The sequence below is a fragment of the Rattus norvegicus genome, chromosome 8 (genome assembly GCF_036323735.1).
Source record: "Rattus norvegicus strain BN/NHsdMcwi chromosome 8, GRCr8, whole genome shotgun sequence".
Taxonomy (NCBI): Eukaryota; Metazoa; Chordata; class Mammalia; order Rodentia; family Muridae; genus Rattus; species Rattus norvegicus.
In genome coordinates, this window is record NC_086026.1 from 111,429,832 (window position 1) to 111,447,859 (window position 18,028).

At 44.1% G+C, this 18,028-nt stretch overlaps 1 protein-coding gene across 1 annotated transcript in view; it reads right to left on the minus strand.

Moving 5' to 3' along the window:
* Ephb1 (Eph receptor B1) overlaps positions 1–18,028 on the minus strand; it is a 437,328-nt gene that overhangs the window by 43,400 nt on the left and 375,900 nt on the right. Inside the window, exon 11 of the mRNA NM_001104528.1 lies at positions 6,953–7,200. Within this exon, the coding sequence (NP_001097998.1) occupies positions 6,953–7,200 (248 nt within the window). The remainder of the gene's footprint in view (positions 1–6,952; positions 7,201–18,028) is intronic.

The following is an 18,028-nucleotide window of genomic DNA, read 5'->3' on the forward strand; positions in this document are numbered from 1 at the left end:
TTCTGCTATCTTCCAAACTCTTAGGCACCTTTGTATTTTCTGAGCTGTCAAGCTTTGCTCTGTGTGTTACCATGTTCTCCTCATAGGGGTTAAAGCTCACACACAGTGTCTGGCACCAGGAAGCCTGCTAGTGACCCTCACCGTGCCAGGCTACATTATTGCTCTCTCCTGTCACTGTAGACTCAGTTCCAAGCACAGATGTGTTTCCCATTAGATTTTCATCAGATAGAATATGCCTTCTTTTTACAGCGTACGACCTCAGCATCTTGCCTCTGCAGACAGTTAAATCAGTGGGCCCTGAGCCATGCTGCCAGGAGCTTACCGTCCATACAGTTCTGTCTTAGTGCTTCCCCAAAGGGTATTGAGTTGTATTCTATATGAATTAGAGCACGCCCTAAACACTGAAATGTTGCGATTGGAGGAAAGGTGAAAGGTGGCAGAGTACCTGAGGTCTGGGCTAGTTATTGCCCGAGCATAGGTACTGGCAAGCCACATTCTCTGCCTCAGAAGTCCACATGTGAAATACACAGAGCTTCAGCTCTGTGAGGAGCTCCCCTTTTAATTGAGCATCTACTGAATAGATTACACAATACACCCACATCTGTTATCTCCTTTCAATATGGATGGGTACGCCATTTTCGCATGTGCTCTCCCTTTCTCCAGAATCCATCAATAGCCAGTGATGCCAGGGAGGAGCACTGATTGGTGCTGTCAACTTGCTACAAACCTAGGCACAGGAGGGAATCTCAACTGACGGATTGCCTCCATCAGACTGATCTGTGGGCATGACTGGGAGACATTTTCTTGATTAATGATTAATGTGAGAGGGCCCAGCCCTCTGTGGGTTGTGTCACCACTGGAGAGGTGGTCCTGGGTAGGAGAAGAAAGAATGCTGGGTAATTCATGGGGAGAGCAAGCCAAGAAGCATCATTCCTCCATGGGTCCTGCTTCTGCTCCTGCCTCAATTCCTGCTTGACTTCCCTCTATGAAGGACCGTAGGGTTTTGAATGTAACAAGCCCTTCCTCCCATGTTGCTTTTGGTCAGTGTGTTAGCACAGTGGCAGAGAAGCAAAGTAGCACACACCCCACGGGCCAGGCTGCTCCTGACTCCATTTCTAACCACCTCCCAACCTGCCAAGAATGTTTTTTCCCCCTATGGCATTTTCTTCTAAACACCTAAAATAAAAGTGCCACATTGGTTTGTGGAAAGACTGACTGATCTGCCCATCTGTGAAGGATGAATGTACTGGGGATGATTCAAATCCTCCTCTAGAGTGAACTTCCATCAGCACCTTCTACAGAAGCCAGCCTGCCTCTCAGGAGTAACCAGCCCTTTCTCCAAGCATTTCTCTGGGAGACTTGCCTCCTCAGAATGTCCCCATGCAACTTCTGTGGAGTCTAAAGCTGCACCCCAGCTTCAAGTCACACGGGCTGGATTTTTATTCAGATCCTATGTTTTATTTCTTATTCATAAGTGTAGGTAACATTAAAATGAAAACATGGTGTCTTGCTAAAGATTCCACTCTGGAGAGGGACCGTGTGCTAACCAACAATGAGAAGGGTGTGGGCAGGCATTCACTGCCGTATTCATGGCTTTGCTTCGTGTTTAGCATTGATCAGGTATCACTACAGTTTCTGGGGTGAACAGAGGCCAGACATGGTTAAATATTTGGTGTCCAGATCCAAATAGACACAGTTTAGACCCAGCCTCTGCCATTCATTGGCTCAGGCAAGTGATTTAGCCTTACAGAATGGTGATCCCCCCAGCTAAATCATAAGAGCCCAGTGTCCTCCCTTCGTGGACTCTGTGGGGATTCAGTGAGCTCACAGGTCACAAAGTCTTCACTTGGGGTCTTGTGCTATCCTGGTTGCAAGAGTGATCATGGTACCCAAGAGCCAGGATGTCCTTTCTTCCCAGTCACCTCCTCCAAGGACCTCAAATGCTCCTATTGAGGGAGTCTGGGGTCCAGTTCTGGGTTCCTCATGTTTTTCTGAGTGTGTGAGAGTCACTCTATGGTCATTGCTGTCAGAAAGCCCAGCCCAATGGGCGTTCTGAGTTCAACATAGAATGGGTCAATATGGTAAAGGTACCCAGCTGCCTACCAACCAGTACTAGTGAATGACGAAGACTAGATGACAGACGCTCGAAATGGGACTCAACCCACAAATACCAGTGCCTGCAATTACTTGACTTTCAAATGGAAAATAATACTTCCCAGAATATGATCAGAGCCTTCAAACTGTCCCTGGGCAGAAGAAAAGGCAGACAATATTGTATTGTTTTCACAGTGAAGATAAAGAGAGTCCAGAGGATCTACGTGATCAGCCTTAAATCACTCTGTGTGGGTTTGAGTTATAACACAAGTCTAAATCCAGAGTGGCAAATTACTTCTCTGCTGGCATTCCATCTCTGATCCTCTGGTAATGGCTGCCTTCGGTGGTGTGTGGGGAAGACGGCCGCATAAGCCTCACAGGGAGAAAAGCCACCTGGGACTAATGCTGCTGCTGTTATCTGGTCTTTGAACTCCTGTCCTGTGCCTCTCCTCCCCTGGAGTATGCTGACTCTGCAATGGGCAACAGTTTCCTGGGGCGCTCGCTGCAGGGTAAGCACATCCCTTCAGGAAGGGTCCGTACTGCTGAATTGACTATCTTGGTGGAAACCTAAGGATATAAACATGCTACATTTCCCCTGACATGTTCAACTGCTTCTTGCTCAATTCTCTAGTACGGTGCCTGTGTGGAGGTCAAAGGACAACTTGATTCTCTCCACTGTGTGGTTTACAGCGCTTGAACTCAAGTGGTCAGGCCGGTGGCGAGTCAGTTACCCACTGAGCCAAGCATTATCCCTTAAATTATATAGGATGGCTGTCCACAGGCTTTGTAATTGCAGAGTTAAGAACCCCAGCATAGAAAATCAGCAAAACAGAGCAGCCACCACCTGCTTTCTCTCGGCGACTTGGAGAAGCCACTGGGCTCCACGCTGAGCCCGTGGGAGCCCACATGGTTCAGTGAGGAGACACAGACCTGGATGGAGTGATTTAAAACTTTCTTCTCGTTCTGAAGTGCTTTCTACTGAAATTGCTTTCCAGCAAATACATGGAGCCACTTGGCGGCCCTCAGATCAGACAGGGAGGATTTAGGTATTTCCACTTTCATTGACAAATCCACTTCAGGAAATGAAACCCTTATTTGATTTGTTTGAAGAGAATGAATCATAGATTTTTTTTAACTAAAAGAGAACTTTCCAGCTCATCCAGCTCAATGCCTTTAGTTTATAGATTGGAAAATTGAGTTAACGGACTCACTCCAGGCCACAGGGTGACTCATAGCCGGAGCCAAGGTAGGGACTTAGTTTCAGGGCTTCCAATTTGATATTCTTTCCCTAGCTGCTTCCTTCTAGTTTAGAGCCATGGGTGAGCTCCACTGATGAAAACTGTCCCACTTGACACCAATCATCAACTTCCAAGAGTCCTACTGAAATGAACATCTATGAATGAACCCACAGTGACTCTGAGAAGCTTTTGCCCATACATGGATCTGAACTTCAGGAATGGTTTTGAAGAGTAGGGAAGAGCCACCAATGGGTGTCATGAGATCTTGGTACCAAGAAGAAAATATTCAATAATTACTAGTCGATCCAAAACTCTTCCATGCAAAACAATTAGCAACAAGGAACCACCTCCTGGGTGTTTCCAATCCTTCCAAAGGACAGGAATTCCAAGTCCTGCAAAGACAGGAATGGAGAGTGGATGAGAGGAGATGTGGATCTGTGAGGCCCTGACCCAAGGCCAGAGTGAGCGGAGTGCCCTCTTGATGCTGCTAAGTCCAGGTTTGTCAGGACTTAGGGACATGGTTGTACAGTTTAAGAACTAACTCTTTTCCTTTCTTTTTTGAATGGTGGTCCTAAAATTATCCTCCTTCCTAGAAGATGGACCCTGTAGAACTGAACTGATGACCTATTTTTTCAATTTTATCAAGCAGCAGATACATCAATTAATGTTGCTATGCTCCAGGGTTCAGTAGTAAGGCTGAAATTAGATTTATAGATTACCTGCCTTCATGAGGTGCAAGCAGTCAGAAACGCTTCACTTCCCTGCTGCTCTTGGCTCTGCCCGCTCTTGCCATCCTCTCTAGCTGTGCCCTCAACTCTGTTTTTCTGTGCTCCTCTCTTGCCCCTAGGTTTCTTCCCACTGCATGTACCTATAGCCTCATTATCATGAATGAACTCCAAGTCTATGTGTCCTAGGCCCCAGGTGGAATGTTCTGTCTGGGAGGAGTAACAGGGTGGGTCTTTAATTCTCATGGTCTCCTGGAGGATGAATCTCCCTGTCCTATAGGTGATCTGGGACAGTCTCTGATTACATTCTTCCAACCATGTAGTGACTTTCTCTGAGGTGGAATCAAGCAACACAAAGGAAATGGGTCCAGAAAGGGTCATGAGGCTGGCCCAGATGATGCTTGTCCTCCAGATGCCTTCATTTCCTTCACAAGATCTCTGATCATAAATGCTTGCCCCTGGGAAAGCACAGTGTATGACTTACTTTCCGGTGTCTACAAAGACAGTGAATGAGATGCCATGGTCACACATGCCACTCTCTAGAAATAATTATGCATGGTTTTTACTCAGCCAACATCTAACATGGGCTCACCATGGCATGGGCTAGAGTTTCAAAACAGAGCTACAACCATTCCCTCAAGGAGGCATGAGTCTGAACCCTCAATCTACAGCAATTTTTCCATCCCCACTTCTTCAACCACCTCCAAACCACATAGCTTAGGCAACAAGCATGTACTGCTATACAAAGGTGCTTTGGTAGTATGAAAGTGCAGCTTCCAATCAAATCCCATGGCAAGGCCCTCTAGGGCTGGGAGGAACCTTGCAGCTGCTGTAGACTGTGAAATAGCCCATGCTTACTTTAACTTCTGCACAGACCAAGCTGTCCAACAGCTTACCACTCACCTCCCCACTGTCTGCCAAATTCCCCTCAGACGTGGGAATTCCCAATTCTCTCTCTCTCTCTCTCTCTCTCTCTCTCTCTCTCTCTCTCTCCCTCCCTCCCTCCCTCCCTCCCTCCATCCTCTAGCTTCCCCAGGAAGATTCAAGTATGACTCTGAGATATCTCTCTTCCTGGGGATCTGAACTCAGGCCCTTATCCTCAGCCACGTCCCTAGCCCCTTGAGACTAGAAGTAAAGTCATTGTCATCCCTAAAACATGGACTCTTCTCTGCGGTTAAAGTGACATTATATGATTACTCAGACACACAAATGGTCCAGATTTCACAATCTCCTTGAAGGATGTTTGTTTTTGAACCCAGCTTGTTCTAAAGATGCTCAAAGAGGCCACTGGAAAAGGTACAGCTGATATCACATTTAAACTCCATGATAACATGAGAGTGAAGAAGACCAGACACTTTCAAGCCTTGCCCTGAGCTGTTTCATGTAACTCTGCAAAAAACTGGATGCTCCATCCCACACCCTTGCCTCAGTTGCAGGCTCATGAGCATTATAAACCTTCTGCTATGCTAAGTAAGTAGGGTCTTGGGGTGATTCATTATAAAGCATTAGAGCTATATTTCTTCTACTGCACAAGCCCAGTGCTCAGTGCATGCTTTGCCAGAGCAGTCAATCAATTAACGTTTCAGAGTAAACGGATGGTCCTTTGATCAGCAACCACAGCTGTTGACTGAGTGTAGGGACATGCATAGTCTGCTCACCCAATGTCCTAATTCAGAAGGCTAAGGCCATTCTTTGACGCTGTTCTCAGACCCTCTGCTCTCAGAATCATTAGATGTTGCCCCCTGAGACTCTTGGTCAGGTCCGACTCCCAGCGTAGGTTTGGTTACCATCCATTCTCCATATGCATCTGTGATCTCCTGGAGGAAAGTGGCTCCATTGTGAGCGCAGCCTCATAAGCATGGGTTCTGACAGGAATTGTTCATAGTTCTCTCAACTAGAATGAATCCAGGTACATCCACATCTGAGGCAGGTTGGACTGGGAGCCATAGCTCTGCACAGATGTCAGGAAAGATTTCTTGGGGCCCGTGGGAGTCTTTCAGATGCCTCTTTAAATGGCAGGAGGATCAGGGATTTTTCTAAAAGATGGCAACCTGTTTTCTTTCTGATTAGCCAACTGAAAAGAACTGGCTTGGAGGTTGGCTCTGCTGGTGAAAGGTGGCAATGGCCACAGTCTCTTCAGTCTCAGTAAGTCATGGCGATATCTGTGATCACTCTTTGCTTCCGCCATGTTATTCAGCCTATACGTGTTTACTGAGGCGTTCCCCCGTAGTGTCACCCCTACTCTGAGGAGACCTCAGACTATGCTTCGTTCTTCTCTTTTTTCAAAAGTATATTTTAAAATCTTAAATATGCTATAATTACAATATAAGCATATCACCTCTCCACCCCATTTCTTATTCTTCCTCCAGCTCTTGGATCTATGGCTCCAAGAACATCTTGGAAGAACGGATGGACACAAAGAGCGTATGACCCTGAATACCAGGAAATCTGCCATGAGACTGCCTCTCTTAGAAATGACCAATAAATAAGATACACACACACACACACACACACACACACACACACACACACACACACGCACCCCAATATCAGGATATGTGCTAACAAGGAAGAGGGAACGTTTCATGGTGGCAGGGAGGGAGTTCCATTCCTACACTGAGATCTATAGGCAGCTAATGATAGCTAAGAGAAGAAAGATCGAGGGAGGATTGGCCTCTCCCAGGGATGAGGCCTCCTGATTGGCTACCCAGTACAGCTGTTCTTTCCTTTAACAACAAACCCCTGCTAACCTTGCCAAGGTTAAAACCTGCCTACATGTGACCAGCCAGTCCTGACGGCAGATTATCCTAACAGGAGACTTCTACCCAGGCCCTTTTCCCTCCATCCAGCAGTATTAACCCTCCCCAAGTCACCCCCAATCCCAGTGGCTCTTACCCGGAGGAAAGAGTCTAAAGCGCCATTCTCCATGAACTCCGTAATGATCATGACAGGTCGGCTCTTGGTGACAACACCCTCTAGGCGAATGATGTTGGGATGGTCAAACTGGCCCATGATGCTCGCCTCGCTCAGAAAATCCCGACGCTGTTTCTCTGAGTACCCAGCTTTCAGGGTCTTGATGGCCACATAGATTTCCCTCTTGCCTGGCAGCTTCAATCGGCCCTTGTACACTTCTCCAAACTCCCCTGAAACAGTAAGCATGAAATTAGGTTCCTCATCCTTCTCAATCTGTGGAACCACAAGGGGAGGCATTTTACCATGAGCAATGACACTCAAGGTAGGGTTGTGATTTGAGTGAAGACATGGAAATTGGATTTGTTCTATGCAACTGTGATGTCTAGGCTGTAATCAGTTCATAGAAAACACAGAAGGAATTAACACTCCTCACGTCAGTCCTTAGAAATAGTTTGAGTAGTTGAAGTAGAATTTCAGAACATATCCAAGTTTGGGTTTTGTCCCACACTTAATATTTTGTGGGTGTGCTCCACCTGAATAATTGAAATGTCCAGCTTCACTTTGACAGAATTGTGGTTCATTTTTAACAAAGCCTGGTGCACAAGTATCTGGGGGTGGAGGCTATGTGGGTACTTTAGTTGATGCTCCCACATTAAAGTGAACGTATCAGTGGCTAGTTTGTCCTCCAGAAAGCAGACTCTGAAAAGTTAGGAAAGAAACAGGTTTATCCCTGAAAGATAAAAGGGGAAGGAAGCAGGATCAGAATGGAGAGCCCCAGATCACAGCAACACATCCCAAACAGACCTGGCAAAGCCTCGGCAAGCCTTGGAGGGAATGAAGAGTTCCTGTCCTCAGAAAAGCTAGCCCTGATATTCCCCACCAGGTTCAGTCACTGGCTGGGGGCTACCTGGAGGAGCTCGGCCTCTGCAGGAAAATGGAGTCAGATTCAGGGACTGCTACAGCTTGAAGCCTGACACCGGAACTGTAACATATTTCTCCAAGTAGGAACAGGCTGAACATCTCCACGGGTGTACAGCAGGATTTCAACATCTTTTATTTTTTATTTTTTTGCAGTAAAATCACCAAGAGTAAAAACAATTTTGATGACACCATTTCATAGCTGTCTAAAAGAAAAAGTCTGTTGAGTCCTGCTTAATGTGCTTTCAAAAGTTATTTGATGATTTCTCTTGGCTTTTGTTACTTCTAGTTTTTTTTTCATGGGAGGTAGTTAAGTGTCTCCTTACGAGGGCTTCACTGAAAGGCATGTCAAAGGCCTCTCGGGAGAAACAGGGGCTTCTGATGGGCAAACCTTTGTTTTGTTTTTTGTTTTTTGTTTTTTTGTTTTTTGTTTTTTGTTTTGTTTTGTTTTTCACCTTAAGCTTCTAAAAGAAAATGATGGGGCAAAGTGTGAACAATCAAATGAACCACTGACCCCATTGGAAAGACTTTTCTAGCAGGCTTCCGTGCTCTAGTCTGGACTTCCTTTTGCTTTCTGCTACAGAGGGCACTGGAAGAGAGCTTTGCAAAAGGACTTTTATGCAAAACTGCCCTGAATTCTACTGAACAGGACAGAATGTGGAGCTGGAGGAGAGGCTGGCCTTAAGCACCCTTAAGAAGATTTCATCCCGACCCGTGGATCCCAGCCCGCAGCAGCTCTCTGCTCCCAGACACCATGGGAGAGAGACCCGACCGCCTGGTCAGGTGGGCACTCCTGAGGCTGCAGAGTGGAAGAGACCACCAACACTGCCCACCCCTGCCCACATCTCTGGCCCAAGAGGAAACTGTATAAGGCCTCTGGGTTCCCGTGGGGGAGGGCCCAGGAGCTGCAGGACCGCTGCCTCTGAGACACCGCCGGAACCTGAAGGAAACAGACAGGATAAACAGTTCTCTGCACCCAAATCCCGTGGGAGGGAGAGCTAAACCCTCAGAGAGGCAGACACGCCTGGGAAACCAGAAGAGACTGCTCTCTGCACACACATCTCGGACGCCAGAGGAAAACACCAAACGCCATCTGGAACCCTGGTGCACTGAAGCTCCCGGAAACGGCGGCACAGATCTTCCTGGTTGCTGCTGCCTCGGAGAGCTCTTGGGCAGCACCCCTCGAGCAAACTTGAGCCTCGGGACCACAGGTAAGACCAACTTTTCTGCTGCAAGTGACCTGTCTGGTGAACTCAAGACACAGGCCCACAGGAACAGCTGAAGACTTGTACAGAGGGAAAACTACACGCCCGAAAGCAGAACACTCTGTCGCCAGAACAGGCTGAAAGAAAACAGGAAAACAGGTCTACAGCACTCCTGACACACAGGCTTATAGGGCAGTCTAGCCACTGTCAGAAATAGCAGAACAAAGTAACACTAGAGATAATCTGATGGCGAGAGGCAAGCGCAGGAACCCAAGCAACAGAAACCAAGACTACATGGCACCATCAGAGCCCAATTCTCCCACCAAAACAAACATGGAATATCCAAACACACCAGAAAAGCAAGATCTAGTTTCAAAATCATATTTGATCATGATGCTGGAGGACTTCAAGAAAGACGTGAAGAAATCCCTTAGAGAACAAGTAGAAGCCTACAGAGAGGAATCACAAAAATGCCTGAAAGAATTCCAGGAAAACATAATTAAACAAGTAGAAGCCCATAGAGAAGAGTCACAAAAATCCCTGAAAGAATTCCAGGAAATCATAAATAAGTAGAAGCCCATAGAGAGGAGTCACAAAAATCCCTGAAAGAATTCCAGGAAAACACAATCAAACAGTTGAAGGAATTAAAAATGGAAATAGAAGCAATCAAGAAAGAACACATGGAAACAACCCTGGATATAGAAAACCAAAAGAAGAGACAAGGAGCTGTAGATACAAGCTTCACCAACAGAATACAAGAGATGGAAGAGAGAATCTCAGGAGCAGAAGATTCCATAGAAATCATTGACTCAACTGTCAAAGATAATGTAAAGCGGAAAAAGCTACTGGTCCAAAACATACAGGAAATCCAGGACTCAATGAGAAGATCAAACCTAAGGATAATAGGTATAGAAGAGAGTGAAGACTCCCAGCTCAAAGGACCAGTAAATATCTTCAACAAAATCATAGAAGAAAACTTCCCTAACCTAAAAAAAGAGATACCCATAGGCATACAAGAAGCCTACAGAACTCCAAATAGATTGGACCAGAAAAGAAACACCTCCCGTCACATAATAGTCAAAACACCAAACACACAAAATAAAGAAAGAATATTAAAAGCAGTAAGGGAAAAAGGTCAAGTAACATATAAAGGCAGACCTATCAGAATCACACCAGACTTTTCGCCAGAAACTATGAAGGCCAGAAGATCCTGGACAGATGTCATACAGACCCTAAGAGAACACAAATGCCAGCCCAGGTTACTGTATCCTGCAAAACTCTCAATTAACATAGATGGAGAAACCAAGATATTCCATGACAAAAACAAATTTACACAATATCTTTTTACAAATCCAGCACTACAAAGGATAATAAATGGTAAAGCCCAACATAAGGAGGCAAGCTATACCCTAGAAGAAGCAAGAAACTAATCGTCTTGGCAACAAAACAAAGAGAAGAAAAGGACACAAACATAACCTCACATCCAAATATGAATATGACAGGAAGCAATAATCACTATTCCTTAATATCTCTCAACATCAATGGCCTCAACTCCCCAATAAAGAGACATAGATTAACAAACTGGATACGCAACGAGGACCCTGCATTCTGCTGCCTACAGGAAACACACCTCAGAGACAAAGACAGACACTACCTCAGAGTGAAAGGCTGGAAAACAACTTTCCAAGCAAATGGTCGGAAGAAGCAAGCTGGAGTTGCCATTCTAATATCAGATAAAATCAATTTTCAACTAAAAGTCATCAAAAAAGATAAGGAAGGACACTTCATATTCATCAAAGGAAAAATCCACCAAGATGAACTCTCATCCTAAATATCTATGCCCCAAATACAAGGGCACCTACATACGTAAAAGAAACCTTACTAAAGCTCAAAACACACATTGCACCTCATACAATAATAGTGGGAGATTTCAACACCCCACTCTCATCAATGGACAGATCATGAAAACAGAAATTAAACAGAGACGTAGACAGACTAAGAGAAGTCATGAGCCAAACGGACTTAACAGATATTTATAGAACATTCTATCCTAAAGCAAAAGGATATACCTTCTCAGCTCCTCATGGTACTTTCTCCAAAATTGGCCATATAATTGGTCAAAAAACGGGCCTCAACAGGTACAGAAAGATAGAAATAATCTCATGCGTGCTATCGGACCACCACGGCCTAAAACTGGTCTTCAATAACGATAAGGGAAGAATGCCCACATATACGTGGAAATTGAACAATGCTCTATTCAATGATAACCTGGTCAAGGAAGAAATAAAGAAAGAAATTAAAGACTTTTTAGAATTTAATGAAAATGAAGGTACAACATACCCAAACTTATGGAACACAATGAAAGCTGTGCTAAGAGGAAAATTCATAGTGCTGAGTGCCTGCAGAAAGAAACAGGAAAGCACACAGCTTGACAGCACACCTAAAAGCTCTAGAACAAAAAGAAGCAAATACACCCAGGAGGAGTAGAAGGCAGGAAATAATCAAACTCAGAGCTGAAATCAACCAAGTAGAAAGAAAAAGGACCATAGAAAGAATCAAAAGAACCAAAAGTTGGTTCTTTGAGAAAATCAACAAGATAGATAAACCCTCAGCCAGACTAACGAGAGGACACAGAGAGTGTGTCCAAATTAATAAAATCAGAAATGAAAAGGGAGACATAACTACAGATTCAGAGGAAATTCAAAAAATCATCAGATCTTAGTATAAAAGCCTATATTCAACAAAACTTGAAAATCTTCAGGAAATGGACAATTTCCTAGACAGATACCAGGTACCGAAGTTAAATCAGGAACAGATAAACCAGGTAAACAACCCCATAACTCCTAAGGAAATAGAAGCAGTCATTAAAGGTTTCCCAACAAAAAAGAGCTCAGGTCCAGACGGGTTTAGTGCAGAATTCTATCAGACCTTCATAGAAGACCTCATACCAATATTATCCAAACTATTCCACAAAATTGAAACAGATGGATCACGCCCGAATTCCTTCTACAAAGCCACAATTACTCTTATACCTAAACCACACAAAGACCCAACAAAGAAAGAGAACTTCAGACCAATTTCCCTTATGAATATCGACGCAAAAATACTCAATAAAATTCTGGCAAACCGAATCCAAGAGCACATCAAAACAATCACCCACCATGATCAAGTAGGCTTCATCCCAGGCATGCAGGGATGGTTTAATATACGGAAAACCATCAACGTGATCCATTATATAAACAAAATGAAAGAACAAAACCACATGATCATTTCATTAGATGCTGAGAAAGCATTTGACCAAATTCAACACCCCTTCATGATGAAAGTCCTGGAAAGAATAGGAATTCAAGGCCCATACCTAAACATAGTAAAAGCCATATACAGCAAACCAGTTGCTAACATTAAACTAACTGGAGAGAAACTTGAAGCAATCCCACTAAAATCAGGGACTAGACAAGGCTGCACACTCTCTCCCTACTTATTCAATATAGTTCTTGAAGTTCTAGCCAGAGCAATCAGACAACAAAAGGAGGTCAAGGGGATACAGATCGGAAAAGAAGAAGTCAAAATATCACTATTTGCAGATGATATGATAGTATATTTAAGTGATCCCAAAAGTTCCACCAGAGAACTACTAAAGCTGATAAACAACTTCAGCAAAGTGGCTGGGTATAAAATTAACTCAAATAAATCAGTAGCCTTCCTCTACACAAAAGAGAAACAAGCCGAGAAAGAAATTAGGGAAACGACACCCTTCATAATAGACCCAAATAATATAAAGTACCTCGGTGTGACTTTAACCAAGCAAGTAAAAGATCTGTACAATAAGAACTTCAAGACACTGAAGAAAGAAATTGAAGAAGACCTTAGAAGATGGAAAGATCTCCCATGCTCATGGATTGGCAGGATCAATATAGTAAAAATGGCCATTTTACCAAAAGCGATCTACAGATTCAATGCAATCCCCATCAAAATACCAATCCAATTCTTCAAAGAGTTAGACAGAACAATTTGCAAATTCATCTGGAATAACAAAAAACCCAGGATAGCTAAAACTATTCTCAACAATAAAAGGACTTCAGGGGGAATCACTATCCCTGAACTCAAGCAGTATTACAGAGCAATAGTGATAAAAACTGCATGGTATTGGTACAGAGACAGACAGATAGACCAATGGAATAGAATTGAAGACCCAGAAATGAACCCACACACTTATGGTCACTTGATTTTTGACAAAGGAGCCAAAACCATCCAATGGAAAAAAGATAGCATTTTCAGCAAATGGTGCTGGTTCAACTGGAGGTCAACATGTAGAAGAATGCAGATTGATCCATGCTTATCACCCTGTACAAAGCTTAAGTCCAAGTGGATCAAGGACCTCCACATCAAACCAGACACACTCAAACTAATAGAAGAAAAACTAGGGAAGCATCTGGAACACATGGGCACTGGAAAAAATTTCCTGAACAAAACACCAATGGCTTATGCTCTAAGATCAAGAATCAACAAATGGGATCTCATAAAACTGCAAAGCTTCTGTAAGGCAAAGGACACTGTGGTTAGGACAAAACGGCAACCAACAGATTGGGAAAAGATCTTTACCAATCCTACAACAGATAGAGGCCTTATATCCAAAATATACAAAGAACTCAAGAAGTTAGACCGCAGGGAGACAAATAACCCTATTAAAAAATGGGGTTCAGAGCTAAACAAACAATTCACAGCTGAGGAATGCTGAATGGCTGAGAAACACCTAAAGAAATGTTCAACATCTTTAGTCATAAGGGAAATGCAAATCAAAACAACCCTGAGATTCCACCTCACACTAGTGAGAATGGCTAAGATCAAAAACTCAGGTGACAGCAGATGCTGGCGAGGATGCGGAGAAAGAGGAACACTCCTCCATTGTTGGTGGGATTGCAGACTGGTACAACCATTCTGGAAATCAGTCTGGAGGTTCCTCAGAAAATTGGACATTGAACTGCCTGAGGATCCAGCTATACCTCTTTTGGGCATATACCCAAAAGATGCCCCAACATATAAAAAAGACACGTGCTCCACTATGTTCATCGCAGCCGTATTTATAATAGCCAGAAGCTGGAAAGAACCTAGATGCCCTTCAACAGAGGAATGGATACAGAAAATGTGGTACATCTACACAATGGAATATTACTCAGCTATCAAAAACAATGACTTTATGAAATTCGTAGGCAAATGGTTGGAACTGGAAAATATCATCCTGAGTGAGCTAACCCAATCACAGAAAGACATACATGGTATGCACTCATTGATAAGTGGCTATTAGCCCAAATGCTTGAATTACCCTAGATGCCTAGAACAAATGAAACTCAAGACGGATGATCAAAATGTGAATGTTTCATGCCTTCTTTAAAAGGGGAACAAGAATACCCTTGGCAGGGAAGAGAGAAGCAAAGATTAAAACAGAGACTGAAGTAACACCCATTCAGAGCCTGCCCCACATGTGGCCCATATATATACAGCCACCCAATTAGACAAGATGGATGAAGCAAAGAAGTGCAGACCGACAGGAGCCGGATGTAGATCGCTCCTGAGAGACACAGCCAGAATACAGCAAATACAGAGGCGAATGCCAGCAGCAAACCACTGAACTGAGAATAGAACCCCCGTTGAAGGAATCAGAGAAAGAACTGGAAGAGCTTGAAGGGGCTCGAGACCCCATATGAACAACAATGTCAAGCAACCAGAGCTTCCAGGGACTAAGCCACTACCTAAAGACTACACATGGACTGACCCTGGACTCTGACCTCATAGGTAGCAATGAATATCCTAGTAAGAGCACCAGTGGAAGGGGAAGCCCGGGGTCCTGCTAAGACTGAACCCCCAGTGAACTAGACTGTTGGGGGGAGGGCGGCAATGGGGGGAGGGTTGGGAGGGGAATACCCATAAGGAAGGGGAGGGGCTAGTGGGGAGGGGGATTTTTGCCCGGAAACCGGGAAAGGGAATAACACTCGAAATGTATATAAGAAATACTCAAGTTAATAAAAAAAAAAAAAAAAAAAAAAAAAAAAGGAGATTTCATCCCAGCCCTAGTACTCAGAGAGCTATCATGTGTAGCATTGCCTTTGGCGTTGAATCACAGGCTGCTTTGGTGAATTGCTTGAGGTCAGACTGAGGCTCTCTCAGGTCTGGAGCTTGGACACCCGGCTGGAGTCCCTGGCGTGTGGCTGGCATGCGGCTGGCATGCCAATCAATGTCAGTGTGCCATATGTATTGTTGTCCATTTGGATTTTTGCCTTGTCCACACTCACCTCATAAAGTATCAAGACCCCGTCACCACGCCACCCAAAGGCAGCTAAAGTCCTGACACTTAAAGTTGTAGCTTGTGGGGGCTGACGGGATGGCTCAGCTGGTAAAGCGCCTGGGTCTCAAGCTTGAGGATCTTAGCTCAGATCACCAGCACATACATAGAAAAATGCCATGTTTGGTAGCGCATGCCTACAGGAGTGCTGGGGGTGTGGACACAGGGGCATTCCCTGGAGTTTACCAGCCACCTACTCTTTTTGAATAGGTGAACTACAGGTTCACGGAGACCCTGTCTCAAAATGACAACAGTCAATAAAGATATTCAGCCTTAACCTCTGATCTCCAGATACATACATAAAAGTGAACATCCATGCCAACACATACACATATGTACATATACACATATGTACATATACACATATGTACACATACACATATGTACATATACACATATGTACACATATACATATGTATCCCCACTCACACATAAGAATGCTTGCCGTAGATGAAACTGAATGCCTATGTCAAGAGAAGCTTGGCAAACCTCATCTCCATCTCAGGGACTGCCTAGAAATATTGAAAGTCATAGATGAGTGACAGAGGTTGACTGAAAGATGTTCTCGTACATTAAGCGAAGGAGAGAAGGGAGCGAGTCACAGAACACCACTGGCTGTGTGTGCCCATGTGGGATGCGTGTCGATACAAAAGGAAAGTGATGAAAATTACATGTTGAATGTATTTTTAACATCAGCTTACTTTTTAAAATGGTTCTAAGAGAAGGATGGAGATAGGACATGGGAGTAGAGATTAGGAAACTGAGTTTAGTTCATTTTATATGGAGTTGCTATAATAAGCACAACTTGAGTAATTAAAATGCCAAAAATTTAAAGCCAAGGGCTAAACAGAACCTGCCACATATATGTGACTATCTATCCATATATGTATATGTATAAATGTATGCATATAGATGCATGCATGTGTGACATACATATATAGTAGAATCCATCTTTCTGATAATCTAATGTTTAATAACTACGAATACAAATGATATCTTTGATAAACATGCTAATTGAATAATATTGGTCAGTGTTTCTTCTTGTTGCCATAACAAGTTTTTTTTTTAATTTTCCTTTAGGAGAAAGATACAGCTGGGAGTTTAGGGGAAGGGTATACAACTATTTCTTCTGGATGGAGATAGCCTACAAATATGTATCTGTTGGCCATCATCTGTGGAATGCTTCATTCCGTCAAATCACCACGACATTCCTGCAAATAAAATATCCATTCTGCCTATAAGCAAATTAGCAAGGAGACACCAAAAGCTTGTTCCCAAACCAGACAGCTGAATGTCAGTCATGGCTCCGACCACACCCACTTCACTTCTTACTGTTTGCCACTGGACACAAAGTTGCCATTCAGAAAGCACTCTGTCCCAGCCTCAAGCAGTTCTATTCTGGGCAGCGACTAGCCTAGCAAGTCTGTATCCGGGTAAGGACTTAGAAGTGGAGTTTCTTCCTTGTCTTCCTTCCTTTCTTGAACTCCCCTCACTAACTTCCTTTCTGAGACATGGTCATCCTCAAGTTGGCAGTAATCCTCCTGCTTGGCCTCCTGAGTACTAGTATTACAAGCCCGTGCCACCACCTGTCTCAGAATAATTCCATAAGTGGATGCCATTCATCCAAGACTCTTGCCTGGGAGACAGAACTGGAATATTTATCAGTCTGTGTGTGTAATTTGGAAAAATGCACTAGATAAACCTAATGTGCCCCCCCCCACATACACATCAACACCCCAGTTCAGGAATTCTGTTCCGTGTTAGCTGGCCCTGCAATTAGATCACAAAGACTTGGGTTTCATCTCAAGATTCTGAGTAATCGGTCTGGGTGCAGCCTGGGAATTTCTATATTTAATAGCTGCCTACAGGATTGGCTATATAATTCTAGTGCCTGGCAGAAAATGAAAATATAGGATTCCTTGCTCAAAAATTATGAAGGATTTCAAGATGGTGACAGGGGGGCATAAAACTGAAGTGGAAACCTCTCTGAATATGGGTCTCTGCTTAACGGAACTGTCGCAGTCCTGGCTGCCCAGGTGCTCCCACGGTGTGGCCAAGGCTGAGAACTGTGCTTTAACCCCCAGAATCCTACACACAGATTAGTGAACTCTGAAGCCCCCAAGTCTGGGAATGCATTTGACTCCTTTGAGCTTGCACACACACTGTTCTCACACAGCACACAACTGGAAACACAGTGTTGTCTTCATTGGTGTGTGTGTGGCGAGAAAGAAGAAACAGAGGAGGGAAAACGAGAAAGCATGGTATTGAGAAGCTGTCTCCCCTAGGACATCGTAGATGAGATTACTTCTCTGATTGACAAGCGTCACCTCACTGTTTGATCTTCATGGCTAACTGCTCCACAAATCAGTGACTCTAAGACTGACGTTTCAGATTATATCTTCTGTGGGGTCTCATCTCATTCTCCGAGAGTCAGAAAATAAAAGCGCGTTCTCCTCCGTAAGGAGAGGAGGGTGGTGCTGCTGGTGATTTCAGTGCTCGAAAATCTGTTCTGCGGTGACATTAAGAATGGGGACTCTGGGAAATCAGTTCTTTCCTTTCCAGTTTGAGAGAGGGAGGGAGAAAAGGAGAGGAAAA